Below are 18,308 nucleotides of genomic sequence, written 5' to 3' on the forward strand. Positions count from 1 at the left end.
CTAGGGAAAAGCTCAGCTGTTAGTATAATAGTTGGTGGCTATTCTCTCTGGCTGGGAAACAATTACTGAGCCAGCTGAAAACTGGCAGATAAATGTGCCTACCAGGCGTTAGAAGGAAATAACTTGAACCAAGCCAAGATATGAAATTGCGAGCAAGGAGAACAAGTCAGCAGTGCTTACTGGAGTCGGAGGCTAGGCCTAGGACTACTAGCAATGGGGTGGGGGCTAGGAATTCCCCAAAAGTCTAATGCTTCACGGTCACTCAGTGTGCGACTCTGGGCGACAGGGAAATATTCCCCTCCCGGGGTATCGTGTGAGGATTAACGGCCGGACCACGTTTGGAAGGTGAAAGGCGCCCCAGAGCACTAAGGGGATAGAGTGCTCAGGCTCAGTATAAATCACAACACGGGAACGGCCATTTCCGAGCCGCACCTAATCCAGTCTCCCATCTCCAAATTCTGAGCTCAGTGGAGAATGCTCAGCAGCGTGCAGAGTTAGGCCCTAATTGCAGGGCATCATTAAGTCCCTCACTTTGGCACCGTCACACAGAGTTGTAACAAACAGAACTGCAACTCCCACAGCAGACACCAGGATGTGACTTGGTGGCTTCGTCCCCTCTATTGACAGAACTCGTGTCTTCATTGCTCCCAGAAAGCCTCTGGTTTGGGTGGAGATCCCTTGTGCAGACTTACCCTCCCGCAGTTCTCGATCCATTTGGGGCGCAGGTTTCTTTCCCACAGACAGGGCGGGACCGTCTGCCAGCTCACTGTTAACACCCGAGGGGACTCTGAGGAGCAGGAGACAAGAGGAAAAGCCACGAGCTTTCAGTGGTTTCAGATTCTGGGAATGCTGCTTTTTTTGCAGCTGTCAGAAAATCAGTAAAAGAAATACATTGGAAAGGAAAGGTGGCGATGTTCAATACAGAGTAGGCATTTTGGGTGCCCAACCTGAGACTCCTTCAAAAAAAGAAACCTGAATTTTTTTGGCAGGGCAAGGTCCTGCACTTGCTGAAAATTGGACCTCTTTACAGTGTCTGGGCCCCTAAAATCATGAGTCACTTTTGAAAACATTGGCCTCAGTGCTGGTTGCATGATCTTGACCAGGTTGGAACCGGTGGCCTGCAAAACGTTTGGGAACACGTCTAAACCGGTACCACCAGAAACTAGCACTTGAGGAAAAGAATAGCATGGGAGACATGCTTAATAATTCAAATATCCAGTGCTGTCCTATAACAGCACAGCTCCTAACAAACCACGGGATTGCCACTGGAGTAATGGGTCACAATCCATGTGAACTGCCTTTTTAAAAAAAACCAAACAAACCCAAACCTTTGGGGTAGTATTTTGTGCTTTTGAAAGGTGTCATATTCACACCAAAGAGACTGAAGCTCCCCAGAGCAGGTTCCTTAGGTTTATGGGCAGTAGCTGTGCATGCCACAATGCCTCACCCATGGAGTTTATCTGTGACCCAGAGGCACTGCAGAGACACGTACAGCCCCACCCCTGCTCTGTGCTCTCTGAGCCCGTCAGGTGTCACAAGCTAAACGCACTAGGTCCATCCTTATGGCAGAGACCTCCCAGGAACACCTACATGCTGCAGGAAGGCTAGGAGAGCTTCCACAGGTGGTGCTCTCCCCTCTGAAGGAGTCCGGAGCCCACGGCCCAGCATGGTGCAGGGAGGTGAGGTGCTAGGCTTTGAATGAGATGAGAGCGTCTCAGAACCGTGTGTTCTAAGAAGAGCAGAATGTTCTCCGCACTCACACACAGCACTTGGGCTCAGGAGATCTGGGTTCTAGCTCTTGGCTGGTTGGGTAGCCTTGGTCAAGTCACTTGGGCACTCCGTGCCTCAGTTTCCCCATCAGTAAAACCTGGCTGACACCATTTCCCTACTAGATAAGGGTGCTGGGAGGTTTAATTCATTAATGTTTGCGAGACACAAACCACGATGGGTGCTACAATCTAGTCTGTAACTAGATTGAAAAGGGACCCATCGTTTCTGCTGAGTTACTGTGCTTGCTGGGACATTTGGAGTTCAGGACTGGAAACACCAGGTACCGCTCCAGCTCTCTTCAGCAAACAGACTGTTCTCTCGATCACAGCAGCGTCCATTTTAAAACCCGGTGTTGATTCCTGCGTAACCCTAAATTCAGAAAACAAGGTTGTGCCTTTGGTCAGTGACTTACCTGTGCTCGTCCTGACGGGCGCCGGAGCTGCTCCAGTAGCGCTGCAATGAGAGAGGGGGGTTGGGTTCTTTACACGGAACCAAAGTGACTCATGAAAACAATTCGGGAGGAAAAACAAAACATTTGAGTTTTTAAACACTGGAGATGGGAATGTAGAAAAAACGGGTTCCTGGGAATGTGCAGGTGATGTCTGTGCTGGCATGTCCCAGGGAGCACGTTTACACACCCTTTCTGTGACCTTCTCCATGGACTGTAGTGGTCTCTCTCTCTTACACACACACACACACACACACACACACACACACGCTTTTCTCCATCCAGCTATGCCAAAACGCATGCAGTGGTGCTTGTGTTGCATCTTGCTGATCTCTGCAGGAAGGGCAAGCAACAAACCAGACGATGTTAGCAGCTCTGACATACTCCACAATACCCTAGAGATGGGCCAAGATGTCTTTGGTTCTGAACTTGAGTATTCCCCAAGTCGAGCTGTGTTCAGAGTCCAGGTATTACAGAGACAAGCCACGCTATGAAGTCTACCTCCACATTCAAACTTCTACAGACTGTGAGAGGGTCCAGATCCTCCTATCTCTATCAGGACCATTCCTCCCTCACGCGTTAGGGAAAGGTGCACAGGTCACAGTGTCAGCAAATGGCACAAAGTCCAGGTAACAGCCACAGCATTGGTTCTCCCGAAGAAAGGCTGAGGCAGAAGGGAAAGGAGCGAAGAATCCGAGTGCATATTCCACTCTGCACTTCCACATGCGTGGAGTCATGGGTGCATGGCTTTGGAGCACTGTCGCAGTCCAGTGGCATTCAGGATGTTCTCTAATCTGCAAATCCATTACTTCAGCTGCTTACAAAGGATGTTCCAATGGCTAACACACTGGCCTGGGGTCCACGTTCAATTCTCTGCTCTGCCACAGCCTTCCCTTGTGCCCTTGGGCAAGTTACTTCGCCGCTCTGTGCCTGCCTCAGTTTCCCCAACAGCAAAACATGGCTAACATGACTTCCCTAGTAGACAAGAATGCTGGGAGGTTTAATTCATTAATTGAGTGCTTCATGGATGACAAAACCACAATGAGGGTCATAAAAAGGCCTGTAACTAGATTGAAAAGGGGCCCATATTAAAGAATGTGAGACAGCCACCTACTACAGTGATGGGGGTCTAACAGGTGAGGTCCGTCTCTTTTACACACTGGTAACACCTATATGCCTTGTCAGGCTAATAAATTCTTCTGGACTTAAACGGACATTGATAGACCGCTCTGAGACATACTGCACCCCTCACCTCACACGCTTGGCCTTGCTAATGGGGACAGAAAACCGGACCGAAACCAAGCGGCAAAGTTTGGAACTAACAAACTGTAATGGCCAGGAAGAGCTACATGTCGTTACCGGCTCGGTGTATACGAATCCCAGGCCAGTTGCTCCCATCTGCAAGAGGTCAGATTCCAGCTTATGACGCCTCAGAAACTTGGCAGCTTCCTGCAACAGCCAAGGGAAGGGAGAAGGAAGCGTTAGGCTGGTCAGGGCATGAGCCTCCAATTCAGGATTCCTGCGTGACCTCGGGTGATGCACTGAGGCTACAAGCGCAGATACTTGCTGCAGTGATGGAAGGGGTTTTCCGTCGCAGTAGGAGCCGCCGAGAGGCAGTACCGAGGAAGAATTCTTCCATCGACCAAACGGCGTCTACACTGGGATTTAGGTCGGCTGAACCATGTCTCTCAGGGGTGTGCATTTTTCATACCCCTAAGCAAAGGAGCTAGGTCAACCTAAATTTTAGGTGTAGACCAGGCCTCAGGTTCTCTGTACCCCTCCTTCCCCTCGGCACACGGGTATAACAGCCCTGCCCTACTGCACAGGGCTGTTGTGAGGATAAATTCCTTACCCATTGTGAGGCACTAGGCAAATGGGAGCCAGATAAGCATCTAAGATACATCCAGCTCTGGCAGGATGACACATCTCTCAGGGCTGTGACGGGAACATTCTCCAGCATGGGAAAGGTACCCACGACGGGAAAATTATCGCTACAAAGACATTTCCTCCAGTGGTGACTCAATAAGTCCTGTTTCGTCATCTGACCCAAGGCTAGTCCCCACCCCACCTACTGCAAAGCTGTTCCCTGCAGAACAGTTTGGAGTGCTTTGCCCAGTCTAGCTTTAAATGACTCAAGCGATAAGACTGGCTTTCACCACTTCCCCAGCTGACTAACAGCCGTCAATGTCTGGAGTTCTCCTGGTGCTCCTTACCCTATTTCATCACACTGCTCCTACTCCTGTCCTCCTAAACAATCCCTCTCCCTCCTTGGGCCGTACACATACATGGGCATCACATCCGCCCTGCTTGGCTGTCATTGGGCTAAACACTGTCACATCAGCCACTGGCATTAATCCTGATTTACACCAATGTGACCGAGAGAACCACCTGGCCCTTAACCCTTTAACCTTTCCTCAGAATTGGTGACGGTACGAGGAGATTGCCAAATTACTGCATCGATTGAGCTACTTCCAAACAACGCTTCAGTTGTGGTGCCGTGCAGGGTCATTTCAATACGTTTATTCTCACCTCTCTGGGTTTGATGGTCTCCGGGTCCATAGTCTCTTCCAAAAGGCTCTTGTAATAATCCGCGTTCTCCAAGACAGCTTCATCGTCCGGGTGGAACAGGAGGTAGGACTTGGCACACTCCAGGGCTTTCACGTACTCACCAACTGCAAGGGAGCAGAGCAGAGGTTGGGGACGGCATGGAGATTACCTGGCATGACCGATCCAGGGGACTCAGGTGTGACAGGTGCATTGCATTGCACTGAATGATGAGACTTTTCACTCAGACAGACTTTCACCCGATGGTCCCCAGGCTCATGACAGACATTTATGAATCAGCTCCACCACAGCCTTCTGCAATAGCTCTGTCTTATACTCTCAATTTTACATAGAGGGAAACTGAGGCACAGAAAAGTGGTGTGACTTTTCTGAGGCCACCCAGCAAATCAGGGACAGAGCTAGGACAGAAGCCTGGAATCAGCAGCAGACCACAATCCCCGAGAGAAAATAAGGGGGATGGAATTCAGTGAATATGAGAAATGAGCAACCTTCCAGTTTTAAGTATGATTTATGATTCTCATGTTGTATTGCCACATTTGCTTATTTTCCCCTTCTCAGGCTCTTAGTATATTCCTCTCTAGGACACTGTAATTGTGGGTGCTTTTAATAAACAAACAGACCATTGTCTTATCCTACATGTTGTTTTACTATCGACAATAAGCACAAGTAATTACTTTTATGGTCTTGCCAATGCTCGCGGTTTTGTTGCGACTCTCGCAATCTTTGGTGTTTATTTTAGGTTACTACACGAGATTCTCAGTTCACCTTTCGTTAAAAGAGAAGTTTATAGCCCTAGTGGTTGCAGTGAAAAGCTCACAAACATGAACTCCAAAGGCTCAGAAACCAGAAAGCCAATGAAAAGATCCCAAAATGTATCATTAAAAAAAGAATCTCGTGATTGTTAAGCTAATCTCAGGAGTTTGTGGTGGTTGGTTGTGAGCAAATGAGACTTTTTAAAGCTTATTTAGGGGCCTAAAGACACAGATAAACCCATAGTGGGATTTTCAACAGCGCGTTGGCATCTAACTCCCCTACCTGGTGCCTGTTTAGGCACCTAAATACCTTTAAAAATCTGGCCCTTCACTCTTTGCACTTCATTCAGCTTGGAGAGTAACACTAGACAGGGCTTTTCCACTCTCCGTTTCTAACCGGATTTATTTTCTAGTTCTCATGCTCTCATAGACTAATGTCAGATGGGACCATCGTGATGATCTATTCTAGTCTGACCTCCTCCACAACTAGGGTGACCAGATGTCCCGATTTTATAGGGACAGTCCCGATTTTTGGAGCTTTTTCTTACATAGGCACCTATTACCCCCCACCCCGTCCCGATTTTTCACACTTGCTATCTGGTCACCCTATCCACAACGCAGCCCACAGAACCTCACCCACTCTGAAATAGACCCCAACCTCTGGCTGAGACACTGAAGTGCTCAAGTCATGGTTTAAAGACTTCAAGTTTCAGAGAATCCACCCTTTGCACTAGTTTAAACCTGCAAGTGACCCACACCCCAGGCTGCAGAGGAAAGTGGAACCCCTTCCCCCCCCCCCAGGGTCTCTGCCAATCTGACCAGGGGAAAAATTCTTTCCAGACCCCAAATATGGCGATTGATTAGACCCTGAACATGTGGGCAAGACCCATCAGGCAGATACCTGGGAAAGAATTCTCTGCAGTAACTCAGAGCCCGCCCCATCTATTGTCCCATCTCCAGCAGTTGAGTATTTTTGTTACTGGCAGTCGCCAATGGGTCACATGCCATTAGGCAGTCTCGTCATACCGTCCCCTCCATAAACTTATCAACCTGAGACTTGAAGCCAGTTAGTTTTTTTTTGCCCCCACTACTCCCCTTGGGAGGCTGTTCCAGAACTTCACTCCTCTGATGGTTAGAAACCTTTGTCTAATTTTGAGCCTAAACTTGTTGATGGCCAATTTATCTCCATTTGTTCTTGTGCCCACATTGGCACTTAACTTAAATAAATCCTCTCCGTCCCTGGTATTTATCCCTCTGATGTATTTATCGAGAGCAGTCAGATCTCCCTTCAGCCTTTGTTTGGTTAGGCTAAACAAGCCAAGCTCTTTGAGTCTCCTTTCATAAGCTAGCCAGTGCCATTACGTTGGGATGGCACACCCCCTAGAGGAGAATATTTAAATCCCCAAATAAAACAGTCTCCGCTAACCCAAAGAGTAACAAAACCAAGCAAGGGCTGCTAGAAATGGAGAAGCCCAGCTTTACCTCTGTAATAGGCAAACTGCAAGTAGTCGTAATGGAGGGGAAGGTAGTTCTCGATGGGTGATAAACGCCCGGGACGGGTGGCAAGTTCTCGGACACACTCATGTTGACACACCAGGATCTGCATGTAGTGATCTGCAAGGGAAAGAGAGATATGACAGTGTCTGTGCTCGGAAGGCTGATGATCAGCTCTTGAGAGGTGAGCTCAGCTGGGTTTATGGAGACCAACTTTCATGTCACAAGTAGATCAAAGACACAGGGGCCCCCATCCTGTAAGCTGCCGAGTATATCCGGAGAAGCCAGTGGGACATAAGGGTGCTCAGCAAGTTACAGGAACACATTGTCCATGCCCAATATCTGGGACTTCTGCCATGTTCTAACAGGACCCGTAACTAAACTCGGGTATTGAGCATCTTGCAAGCACATAGTCTGCAGACACAACTTGGATGCAGGTGTCTGATGTTTTACTCCATGTCAATTTCCAAGGGTGTTAATTTTGCACAGGTGGTGAGGAGAGACTATACTGGAAAAGCTACTATTTCTGTCTAAAGCCACAGCAAAGCTACCTCGACGTACAATAGGCCTCTTGAGAGATCTGTGCAATGGGAATTAACTGAAGTTGTCGGACTCTGAGGGTCAAAATGAAGTTGAGGGACACCAAGAAAGAGATCAAAGGAACTTGAGATGTGAAAGCCTTATGAAGTCATCTAGCCCATCGGGTGAGGAATAGGGTAAGATTGCTCCCTACTGCATATTTTCCAGTGGGTTGTTCAATCTGTTTTTAAATGTGTCTTGCAACAAGGTTTCCACTGCTTCCTTTTGGAGACTAATCTACAAAGGAACAGGATCTATTAGAAAGTTCTGGCTGATGGGCAGCCTATAATTTCCCGTGTTCAATTTCATCCCTTGACAACGAAATATACTCCTGTCGGAGAACTCTTTCAAAAGACTCTAAGAACTGGATCTTTGATCCTTTTTCTATCGCAACAGCATAATGCACAATAGGGGACACATACCAGCTGAGTGACATTCTGAGATTAATACTGCTGCGAGTCAGGTTGGGAAGTTCAGTGCGAACACTCAAGCTAAACTGGCCGGAATGTGTACTGCTAATATTAAGGGGGGAAATGCTATCGGCAGACGACCTCTGTTCATCGCTTCTTAAAGACGACAAATGTCTCCGGTTAATTTAACGGACTAGCAAGCATCTGCCATAAACAAGATTTCTAATTAGTGAAAGCATACAGTACATGTGCTGTGTCAGCTGTAGCATTTATAAGCCAAAGCGGACATCTGATTCCACTTTGGGACCTTTTCTGCAATGTACTTACAAATTGACTTTGCTTGCTGCATCTCTGTATACAATTAAAATCTTTAAGGAACAAACATGGGTTTGAAATAAAACATGCGCTCTGCTACCAGAGCGCTCCCCCAAGCTGCCAGAACGCCGGCTTTAGGAATTTGCATTGAAATCAAGTGGAAACTCAAAACTGTCCCCGTTTTGCTCTGGGGCTTCAAAGAACTGTTAGCGTGAGTGGACATTTGATTGTCCACACACACACAGAATAGTGCACTACAGAGAGTGGGGGAGGGGGAAGCTAAACTTTAAATCTATCGGGAGCATCCTAGATCTGAAGGTTGGCAGCAGATCCTAATATCAATCATCACTGACATATAGTGCTTCCCCTCAATGCTCTCAAAGAGTCCTTCAAAATTTTACAGGCTATAGTGCAGGAATCATTACCCACCATTGAAATGCAGCCATCTCTGGGGTGGAGAGTGGCAGCACCACAACAGCCCACAGCAGCACTACAAAATAGCTCAGGATAGGAAATGAAACACTGTTTTGGAGAAACTTAAAACTGTTTTCTCAATAGCATCAGAATTCCTTCTTTCCATTAAATATAATGAGTCTGGGAACCAGAGACCTGTCAGTAAATTATGGAGTAAGACATCCTGTAATGTATCACTCTCAATCCTATGTAGGAAGACAAATAACAGCAATGGGAGTCTACATTATTTTGCCTAGCTGCTTCAGTCAAGCTGGTTTCTATGGGTGGCTGGATGGCTCTGGGACTTGGTAACGGGCTATAAACTCTTTCACCTCCTGGCCATGGAGTTAAATCTAAGTGAGAACTGAAAACCTCTCTCATATGATGGCTGTTCAGTGGCCTCTGGGAAGTGAGTTTCTTGGTCTTTCCCAAGTTCCCAATGGACAGCCTCACAAAAACCATTCGCACCACTGGCCCCAGTAAGCAGCAAGGCCAACGACTGAGTGGGCTACGGACACGGAAGAATCTTCTCCGTCTAGATGAGGTCCCTCTGCGTCCATTGTGAGAAACAGTGACAGGGCGCGGGTGGAGGGAGGTTGCACTGCCCACACTTTATCTGCTCCGGGGCTTTACTTTCCAGAGCAGCGGGTGTGGCACCCTTCACTAATGCCACGGCAACGCTCCTCTTCCTCCTGGCACGACTTGCTGCTCTGACTTTTCCCCAAACGACACCCCCGCACACATTGCCATCAGAACGTAACGCCACCGAGCGCAGCAAGCACAACATACGTGCACTAAACCAGCGTGACTTTTTCCCACTGGGAATGAGTCCCACCTGCAGCTTTGCCAAATGATCTCCCCAAAGGAGGCTGATCAAAGCTGACTGACGCTAGGGCTGTCTCCTTGGGACTCTCAGCAAAGCACCCTCTGTTTGGAAAGGAGGTGGGACCTCAGCAGTGCTGGTCTCTGGGAGCATACTCCAGGGGGAGGAGGAGCAGCAGATTTTCCTGGTCTCATGCATGGATGCCCAGGGTTTGGTACAGGTAACCTGAGAGGATGGATGGCAGAGCGGTATTAGCCTATCACGTGGAGACTCTTAGGGCTTATCCGCACACAAAAGTGGGACTTTTATTATATTGGTGTAGATTTAACTATGTTGGTATAGTTAAAGCACTACAAGCCTCCTAGTATGGACACAGTTACCCTGGGATAGCTTATTCTTGTAGGGGAAGGGGAATAAGATATTGCAGAAGAAGACACCTTTATGGCAATATAACTATAGCTACACTAGGGTACGTACTGGTATATCTATATTGGGGGGAAGGGGGAAATGACATCCCTAACTGACATACAGGTATGAAATCTACCTGTGGATCCGGCCTTTGAAAACTTCTCTTTTTTTCTTGCATGACTAAATATTAAAAACAATCTGCTGTCTTGTTCCAAAAATGATCAATCGATAAATCATCAGACAAAGTCTTCCCTCTTGTTTTACTAATTGTTTCCTGTCTCATTGGTCTCAGTTAGGCTCTCAACTTTGTGCTAGCAAATGAGTTTTGACACAAATAAAAACTAATCTGCACTTGAATGGAAATATTTTCCCTAGCAGCAGACGAAAAACAATCCCCCAAAGACCGTGCATCAGCTCTCAGAGCTGACAGGCCAACTGCAGATATAGGACTTCTGAAGCCAAGTGGGCTTTCCCTTACTGCTAATTACAGGCAATCCAGTTTATGGAGAGAGGGTTCCCACTTAACCCTGCCTTGCTCAGGGCCACACATGCAAATCAAAGGACAGTATAGCGGCAGTGTTCAATTCCCTGCATGGGTTTCTAATCTCTAGTAATTCTTTGCTGTTTTCCCATTATTTTAGCATCTATCCTATTTTTTTGTCAGTGTCCCCAGCCTTTTCAGACAATGAACTGTTCAGAATATGACCTGACAAAATCCCTCCCTCCCGGATGAAAACAAGGGATGAGGTGTGCTGGGCCTATTTATCATGCCTGCCTGTCCCGGGACCCAGCCGTGTAGCCCTCCCCACCTCAGGAAGTCTAGGCAGATGGAAGGTAGGATGGCCATGTGGGTGAAAGTACAGGACTGGGATCCAGGAGTTTTGTGTTCCAGTCTTGACCCTGCCAATGACTCGCTGACTGATCACAGGCAAGCTGCTTCCTCTCTGTGCCCCCGTTTTCCCCTCTTTATAAACAGGGGGGTAATTCCTCTCCCCGGGGTGCTATGCAATGTTTGCACAACGCTTTTAGCTCCCTCCGCTGGAAAGAGCGATAGAAGGGCAAAGTCTAGCGGTTATCATTCACTGGGTTGTGAACACATTATCCTGACACAGGGGCCGTGTTGCTCCCAACTCCAGGCTCCTGCATGCCCGACTTTGGAGCATGCCAGAGGGCCCTGCAGGTCAGCAAGTGCACAACTGGCAGGATCTGGATTCCTGACGCTTGGGGGTTTTGGTTCAGCCTGTTAAGGTGACAGGGACCAGTCGTGAAATTCAGATGCAGACTCATCGTGGACTTCAGGGATGAACTTGGACCCCTGCATGCACAAGCTCAGGAACAGCCTTCCAATCCGTATTCGGGGAGCACGAAACCGGGCTAGTTTTAAGATGGAGCATGATAAGTTTACGAATGAGGTCCTATGACCGGGCCGCCTCCAATGGCAGGCACCGGACTCTATGACTGGGGCCCTACCAAATTCACGGCCATGAAAAATGCGTCATGGACCATGACATCTGGTCTCCCTTCATGAAATCTGGCCTTTTCTGTGCTTCTACCCTATACTTCACAGATTTCATGGGGGAGACCAGCGTTTCTCAAACTGGGGGTCCTGACCTAAGAGGGGGCTGCGGGGGGGGGGGGGTCGCAAGGTTATTTTAGGGGCGTCGCAGTATTGCCACCCGTACTTCTCCACTGCCTACAGAGCTGGGCAGGCAGAGCGTGGCGGCTGTTGGCCAGGTGCCCAGCGTTGACAGCAGCACCCAGCCAGCAGTAGCGTAGAAGAAAGGGCGGCAATACCATACCATTGCCATCCTTCCTTCTGCGCTGCTGCCTTCAGGGCTGGGCGGCCGGAGAGTGGCAGCTGGGCTCCCAGCCAGCAGCCGCCGCTCTCCAGCCGCCCAGCTCTGAAGGCAGCGCCGCCACCAGCAGCAGCACAGAAGTACGGGTAGCAGTACCACAACCCCCCCTACAATAACCTTGTGAACTCCCCTCCCTCCCCCCCACAACTCCTTTTTGGGTCAGGATCCCTACCATTACAACACCGTGACGTTTCAGATTCAAATAGCTGAGATCATGACATTGACGATTTTTAAAATCGTATGACCGTGAAATTGACCAAAACGGACCGTGAATTTGGTAGGGCCCTAGCTATGACCCAGGAGGTTCCTTCAGTCCTGTGTCCTTACGCACATTGTTCTAGACCCCGTAGCATCTTCAGAACACTTTCCACACAGCTAGCTAGCGCACGGCACGCAGCCCGCTGGTCAGGCAGACATTAATGTCCGCATTCGGCAGAGGGGAAAACGGAGGCAGAGAGGCGGAGAACCCACACCACCAACTGTAATCAATGAAAATTACAGGTGCTCAGCACCTCTGAACGTCAGCCCCAGGCCCACTGAAGGAGACTGTTTCCGATTCAGGATTAAAAGGAGGAGTCCCTGGGTCCCAGCTGGCTTCACAGTTCAGCACTGCTGGTTGTTGAAGGGAAGCTGCTTTGCCAAATTCAGCAAAGGTGTTAAAGTTTCTAGTTGAAAACACCCCAGGAGCCAAGGCACATACACGTCCTGTGCCTCAAAGGGACTTGGGGACTGGTTAGAGACCTCACCTGCAATTGCTTCATAGAGGTCAGCTTTATACTCCAAGTACTCGTACTCCTCGAACCGCTGAGGCCCCTCGCACATGACCCGGCACTCCACATCCGCGGTGTAGTAGCCCCGCAGCGCTCGCTCCAAGGACTCGATGGCCAGCGCATACTCTTCTTGATCATAGTGCTTCACCCCTGCGCTGTAGTTCTCCTGCAAAGAAGCCCGGCAGGCTCATTAGGCAGCCGGGAAGTATGGGAGGTGTTGTAACACTGGGACTAAATCAGTGCCCGTGGGGCACATTGGTCTAAAAGAGAATCCTGTAGAACTGCACATTATGCTGAATGAACGGTGATGTTTGCTTAACGAACCTCCTGTGTGTACATTCTCCCGAGCTCTACGAAATCATTAGCCAGTGACTGCGATGAGCCCAGTTTTGGGGTTCATTTCGGTTGCTTCGTAAAGCAGTTGTAAAGCTGGCTTAACCGGCTGGGCACCACTAGATAACACGTGGCCATATCCAAGACCTTACGGAGTCAATGGGAGTTTTCCCATGGGCTTCGGATCATGCTCATGGACCTGACTTAACGCCGGTACCTCGCCCAGCATTGGCACTGGTGGCATGGCTGGGAAAAGAGACACATCTGTGCTCTGGATCAGTCCTGGGGCTGGAGGAGGCAGGGAATGAAGATGGCTTAAATACCCCTTTGTCACTCCCACCTCACTCATACCATCCTGTGCAGGGTGCATCTCAGGCGGTCTGCAGAATCTGGCCCCATGTAAATGTGTGAGAGCCAGGATGGGTAAACCCATTTACAAAACGTGTGCAAAGCCTGCCATTTACTGAGCCGTCCGTCAAACCCGGCCATTGCTGAGACTGAGAGCAGTCAGCGCGTGAGTCAGCAGCTCCGCTAAGGAGAGAACAGGTTGGAGCGTTGGGTCACCAGGCATACGACAGGGGATACGTGTAACTGAGGATGTGCAGTCAGCGCCAAGAGGACACACATCGGAAAAGAAAAGGGAATTCTGACAGATTTGCTTTCCCAGTTGAACCTTCACAACCAGGGAACACTGGCATGACCACTGCCAGCCAGGGCTTAGCCCTCAGAATTTCACATTTGATGCATCGCCTTGGATGTACATGGATAAAACAGGTGGGTGAATGCCCTGGCTAAATGCATATGGCTGGAATACAGTGAAAATACAGGTGCACAGATGCCCGTATGGAAGTGTAAATGAATGCAAAATGAGCATGCTACCAGGTCTATGCTTACTGACGTAAACCAGAGACACTGTGGTTACCTCTTGGCCATGCACAGGGTAACGGCGCAGCCAGGCAGATGCTACGGGGTGGAAATTGACAAACGCTGCCTCACAGACATGGCAGAAGACTCGCACACCGATATTCTCGTGCTAGCCCGCTAGAGCTCACATCACAGCATTGTAAATGCCGTCCAACGGAGCTTGGTCAGTAGCCCGTGTTACCTTCCTCCAGGCCCAAAACTCGTCCCCAAGCTGGCTGACATTTGACATACTTGTTCAGCTGAGTGGGAAACCATCTCTCTCCAAACTCACCATGTGCGGCTTGGCTTCTCGATCAACCAGACGGACCTTCCCGGCCATGGTTTTGTAGTTCTCAATGTCCTGCTGCATTTCCATGTGCTCAGGGTTTGCCATGAAGAAGGTGTGAGCTGCATCTGCTGCCTCCTCCAGCTGGTTCAGCTAAAACAAGGGAAGAAACAGCCAACTGGTAAGTGCCCTGCTAAGACAAGCCAGAATCGCCCTCCGTGTGAAGGCACCACACTCAAGATTTCTTTCGCCACCTGCCACTGCTCGGCATTCCGGGGGTATCTGGGCCCACCCCACCAGCTGCTGCTGAAGACAGGGAGGAAATCCTGCCATTTCGTCTGTTCTAAGGGTGAATCAATGGCCGAAAGCAAGGATTGGGAAGGGACCAGCAACAAATGAGATAAACATTGAGTGATGAGCGAAATCAAGGAAAAACTGAGCATGAAGAACGAAGGAAGTGATTTCAATGCCATAGCCAGCCTGGTGCAGGGCAGTCAGGAGATTGGGAGTCTGTTCCCACCTGCCTGCGTGACCTTGGGCAAGTCACTTTGCTTCTCCGTGACTCAGTTTCCCCAAGTGTACTATGGGGTAGCAGCTCCTTCAGAGGTGGGTGCAGGCACAGAATGGCAGTAACTGCTGCTTGGAGCCAGTAAATATACACAGCCTGGTGCTGAGACTGGCTATGCCTAAACCATCGTCGCCACGTCCCCCCAACACGGCGCAGAACGCAAACCCTAGGGGACTTGTGGAAGAAATCTGGGAGGGTCTCGGGGGAAGCTTGAGAGGCCACATGAGAGCGAGAGAGAGAGAGAGAGACCAGCCACCCCTCCCATTCTAGACCCCCCCTCAACTCTCTGACCGAATCCCCACAGAACCCCGCACTGGGAGCGGCGTGATTGTCCGAGAAGCGTTCTACGCAGCAGGCCCAGCACCCCAGCTGCCAGGCCACGGCTGTGCGGTTTGCAGGCCCCCCGGGAGAAGTGAGTTAGGAGGAGGGATTTCCCAGGTGCACAGCCCTGACTCCATGATTGGATGTTATCTCCCTGAAATGCCTCCTGCCTGCGTACGACACCAGGAAGCAGATTCCAACCACACTTGTGCACATGTGGGAAGTTCATTCTCGATTACCACCGTTTGATGGAGACCCAGCACGCCAGCCTTCCTGCCAGAGGGACCACAAAGCCTGGCCGGCTCCCAGAGGATGTCGTTCTCTCCCGGGAAGAGAACAAGAGCCCGTGCTGGACGTTGGCCAGTTCACAGTGTCACGGCACAGCATGACTGAGGGTGTAGGGCTGCGAACACGAACCGCGTGCCACTTGGACAGCACCGTGGGTTGTCGGTAAACCACACTGGTTTGTTTGCTTTGGTCCTGTCTGCTGCTCAGATTCCCAGACCAGATAATCGGCGTGGGGGCCCTTACATCTGTTGCCTTCTTTCTTAGTCTATGCTCTGGCTCAAGACGTAGGTTACAACGAAGTAGCACGCCCTGCATCAGCAAGTTGTCTGCCCAGCACACAGCTGGACCAGCTTGCACCAGCCGGACTTTGATTTGTGTGACTGGTCACACTTCATATTACGCTTCTATTTAGCAACAGTTGATGGAGGGTTAATACATGACTGACAGATGTTTCAACAAATGGTCAAGCAATTGTCAGCGTGTTTGCCTGGTCTATAGGTTGCTTATGACATGGGCTATGGGAATTTATAGCACCTTCTACAGGTGTTCATACCCCTCTATAACATGTACTACTTGTGTCTAACATTGATCAATCCTTTCTAAACCATTCATCAATGGAACCTAAGTAATAATAATTGTGACCATTTTACGTACGGACATGCCTCACTAACATCCCCACACCTCATGAACTTAATTGAGTTTGCCCTGACAACTCTCCTGTGAGTATCATCAGCTACATTTTATCCACTGGGGAGCGCAGACACGCAGAGGTTAAGGCCCAGATTCATAAAGGGAATTAGGCACCTAAGTTTCACTAATTTCAATTGGTGTTAGGTGCCTAAACCCCATTTACGCCTCTGGGCCTAAGTGACTTGCCAAAGGCCGCGCAGGAAGAATGTGGCAGAGCTCCAAGCTCCCAGCCTTGTATCCTAACCACAGGATAATCTTGTCTCTGCATCTCTCGCTGCTTTTGCACGTTTCTGACCCCTTTCCTCCATTGGTTTACAGCACATTCCGGTCAGTCCCTGAGAAACAAGCTATGCTGCTAGCAGTGGTGCAATGCGCTGAGCAAAGGGGCGAGGGGAACAGACACACTACGTAGCGTGGAGCATGGCATTATCTCTGCACAGAATGTTTACGCCCTATGGCGGAATTGCTAGTTTTGCATCAAAGGCTTGTCAAAGCGCAGCCGTGACATTCGCTCTGCAAATATATTTTCACATCTCATGGCAAAAGAAATCAAAACCTGAACTGCTTCGAGGGAGGGGGAACCTGTGATGCTTTAACTTCACACTGGATGAAAACAGGCCCATTGGCAAGCTGGAATGTGCTACGTTCCACTAGGAAACCAGCCACGTTTCGAGCGAAGGTCAGCCCGCTCTTGAGCGAAGAACATGCAAGAAAAGTCATGTTTTTATGTTCCAAATGCAAAAAAAGGTCCTGGGAAATCCCACAAGGCATTGATGATTTGCAGGCACGACACTGCCCCAAACTGAACGGGTATATTTAATATTAGCCTAGATCATCCCAGGGAAACCCGAAGGCAGGAGGACACCTCCACAGGCAGATCTCTCTTGCTCAACGCAGAAGCTGCTTCCGTGATACTAGCCCCCACTGCCTGGCATCCAGCAGAGGGCTCTCCACAAGGTCAGGAGCTCAGCGGGAGTTTGGGAGGAGTGGGGTCACCCCACCACAGCCGTGTGGTAATTACCTAGAAGGGGTGTCCATCTGCAGCTCTACTTCTTTTCTTGTGGCTCCCTTCAGCATGGGAACCCGAAGCCATCCCAGCTCGTTGGGATCCCCTGGAGTCTATTGAGGACAGAGCAGCAACTCACTCCACGGGGGGCGGGGCAAACTCCAGAAGTTGGTGCTCAGTGGCTTTTCCTTCCCTGTGCGGCTCTCAGGCTACATCTGCACGACATGCGAGGAGTGCGATTCCCCCGGCTCGAGTACACATACGCGAGCTCTCCTTGAGCGAGCGCGAGTATAAAGAGCCGTGCAGCTGGTGGAGCCCAGGGAGCTGCAGCGGAGGCACGGCTGAGCCTGAAACCGGGGGGTACGCACGTGCCTAGTCTAGTTTCAGGCATCCGCTCCTGCCCGGCTCTTTATACTCGTGCTCGCTGAAGGAGAGCGGGCATGAGCCTGTGCACACGAGCAGTGGAATCACACCCCTCGCCTGTAGTGTAGAGGTAGCCAGACTGGCCTGTCTGCCCAGTAACTAGCTACCAAGGGACAGCGGCGGGTGGCTGACTCCGGCTCGCGGGGCTCCCATCGTCCAGACAGCAATGAAACAGCCCCGCAGCCCGAGCCCCGCACACATGAGTCAGCTGGCACGGGCCAGCCCTGGGCTTTTCTTTGCTGTGTAGACATACCCTAAGTCAGTGGCTCTCAAACTTTTGTCCTGGTGACCCCTTTCACACAGCAAGCCTCTGAGTGTGACCCCCCCTTATATATTAAAAACACTTTATAATATATTGAACACCATTATCAATGCTGGAGACAAAACGGGGTTTGGGGTGGAGGCTGACAGCTCGTGACCCTCAGTTTGAGAACCTCTGCCCTAAGTGGTAACTGGGCTTGGCCACAGCTGGCCAGATGGCACGCACAGCTGTCGTCTGCCTAGCAGGGCTGCAGTGCCCAGGATGCCTGGCTTTGGCGAGGGCTTGTTCACGGGACGTTGTGACCAGAACAGCATTGTAAAGAAGCCCCGTGTTTATGTTTAATGCTGCTTTGAGCAGGCATGGCCTGGAGCTGGGTAAGAGTGGCAGCTGGGAGCAGAAGAATTCCTCTGGACGCAGCAGGCCCGGCTGAGTTGCTGCAAACCTGTTCCCATTCGGAAACTGGAGCTGGCTGCCAGGGTTCATAAGAGAGGCCAGTTGTTTAACTAGCATAGCGACACCTCCGCCTGTACTATATGTACGGTTCAGCGGGGCTTGGGAAAATACAAGGCTCAATGAGGGTGTATA

At 50.0% G+C, this 18,308-nt stretch overlaps 1 protein-coding gene across 1 annotated transcript in view; it reads right to left on the reverse strand.

Annotated features, from left to right (window-relative positions):
* Positions 1–18,308, reverse strand: part of P3H2 (prolyl 3-hydroxylase 2) — a 112,343-nt gene that overhangs the window by 18,147 nt on the left and 75,888 nt on the right. The window contains exons 2-8 of the mRNA XM_065410940.1: positions 14,172–14,318; positions 12,620–12,809; positions 7,018–7,149; positions 4,748–4,890; positions 3,578–3,667; positions 2,183–2,223; positions 693–787 (exon numbers count right to left, since the gene is read on the reverse strand). Of these exons, the coding sequence (XP_065267012.1) occupies positions 693–787; positions 2,183–2,223; positions 3,578–3,667; positions 4,748–4,890; positions 7,018–7,149; positions 12,620–12,809; positions 14,172–14,318 (838 nt within the window). The remainder of the gene's footprint in view (positions 1–692; positions 788–2,182; positions 2,224–3,577; positions 3,668–4,747; positions 4,891–7,017; positions 7,150–12,619; positions 12,810–14,171; positions 14,319–18,308) is intronic.

This window comes from Emys orbicularis, chromosome 9 (assembly GCF_028017835.1).
Source record: "Emys orbicularis isolate rEmyOrb1 chromosome 9, rEmyOrb1.hap1, whole genome shotgun sequence".
Classification (NCBI taxonomy): domain Eukaryota; kingdom Metazoa; phylum Chordata; order Testudines; family Emydidae; genus Emys; species Emys orbicularis.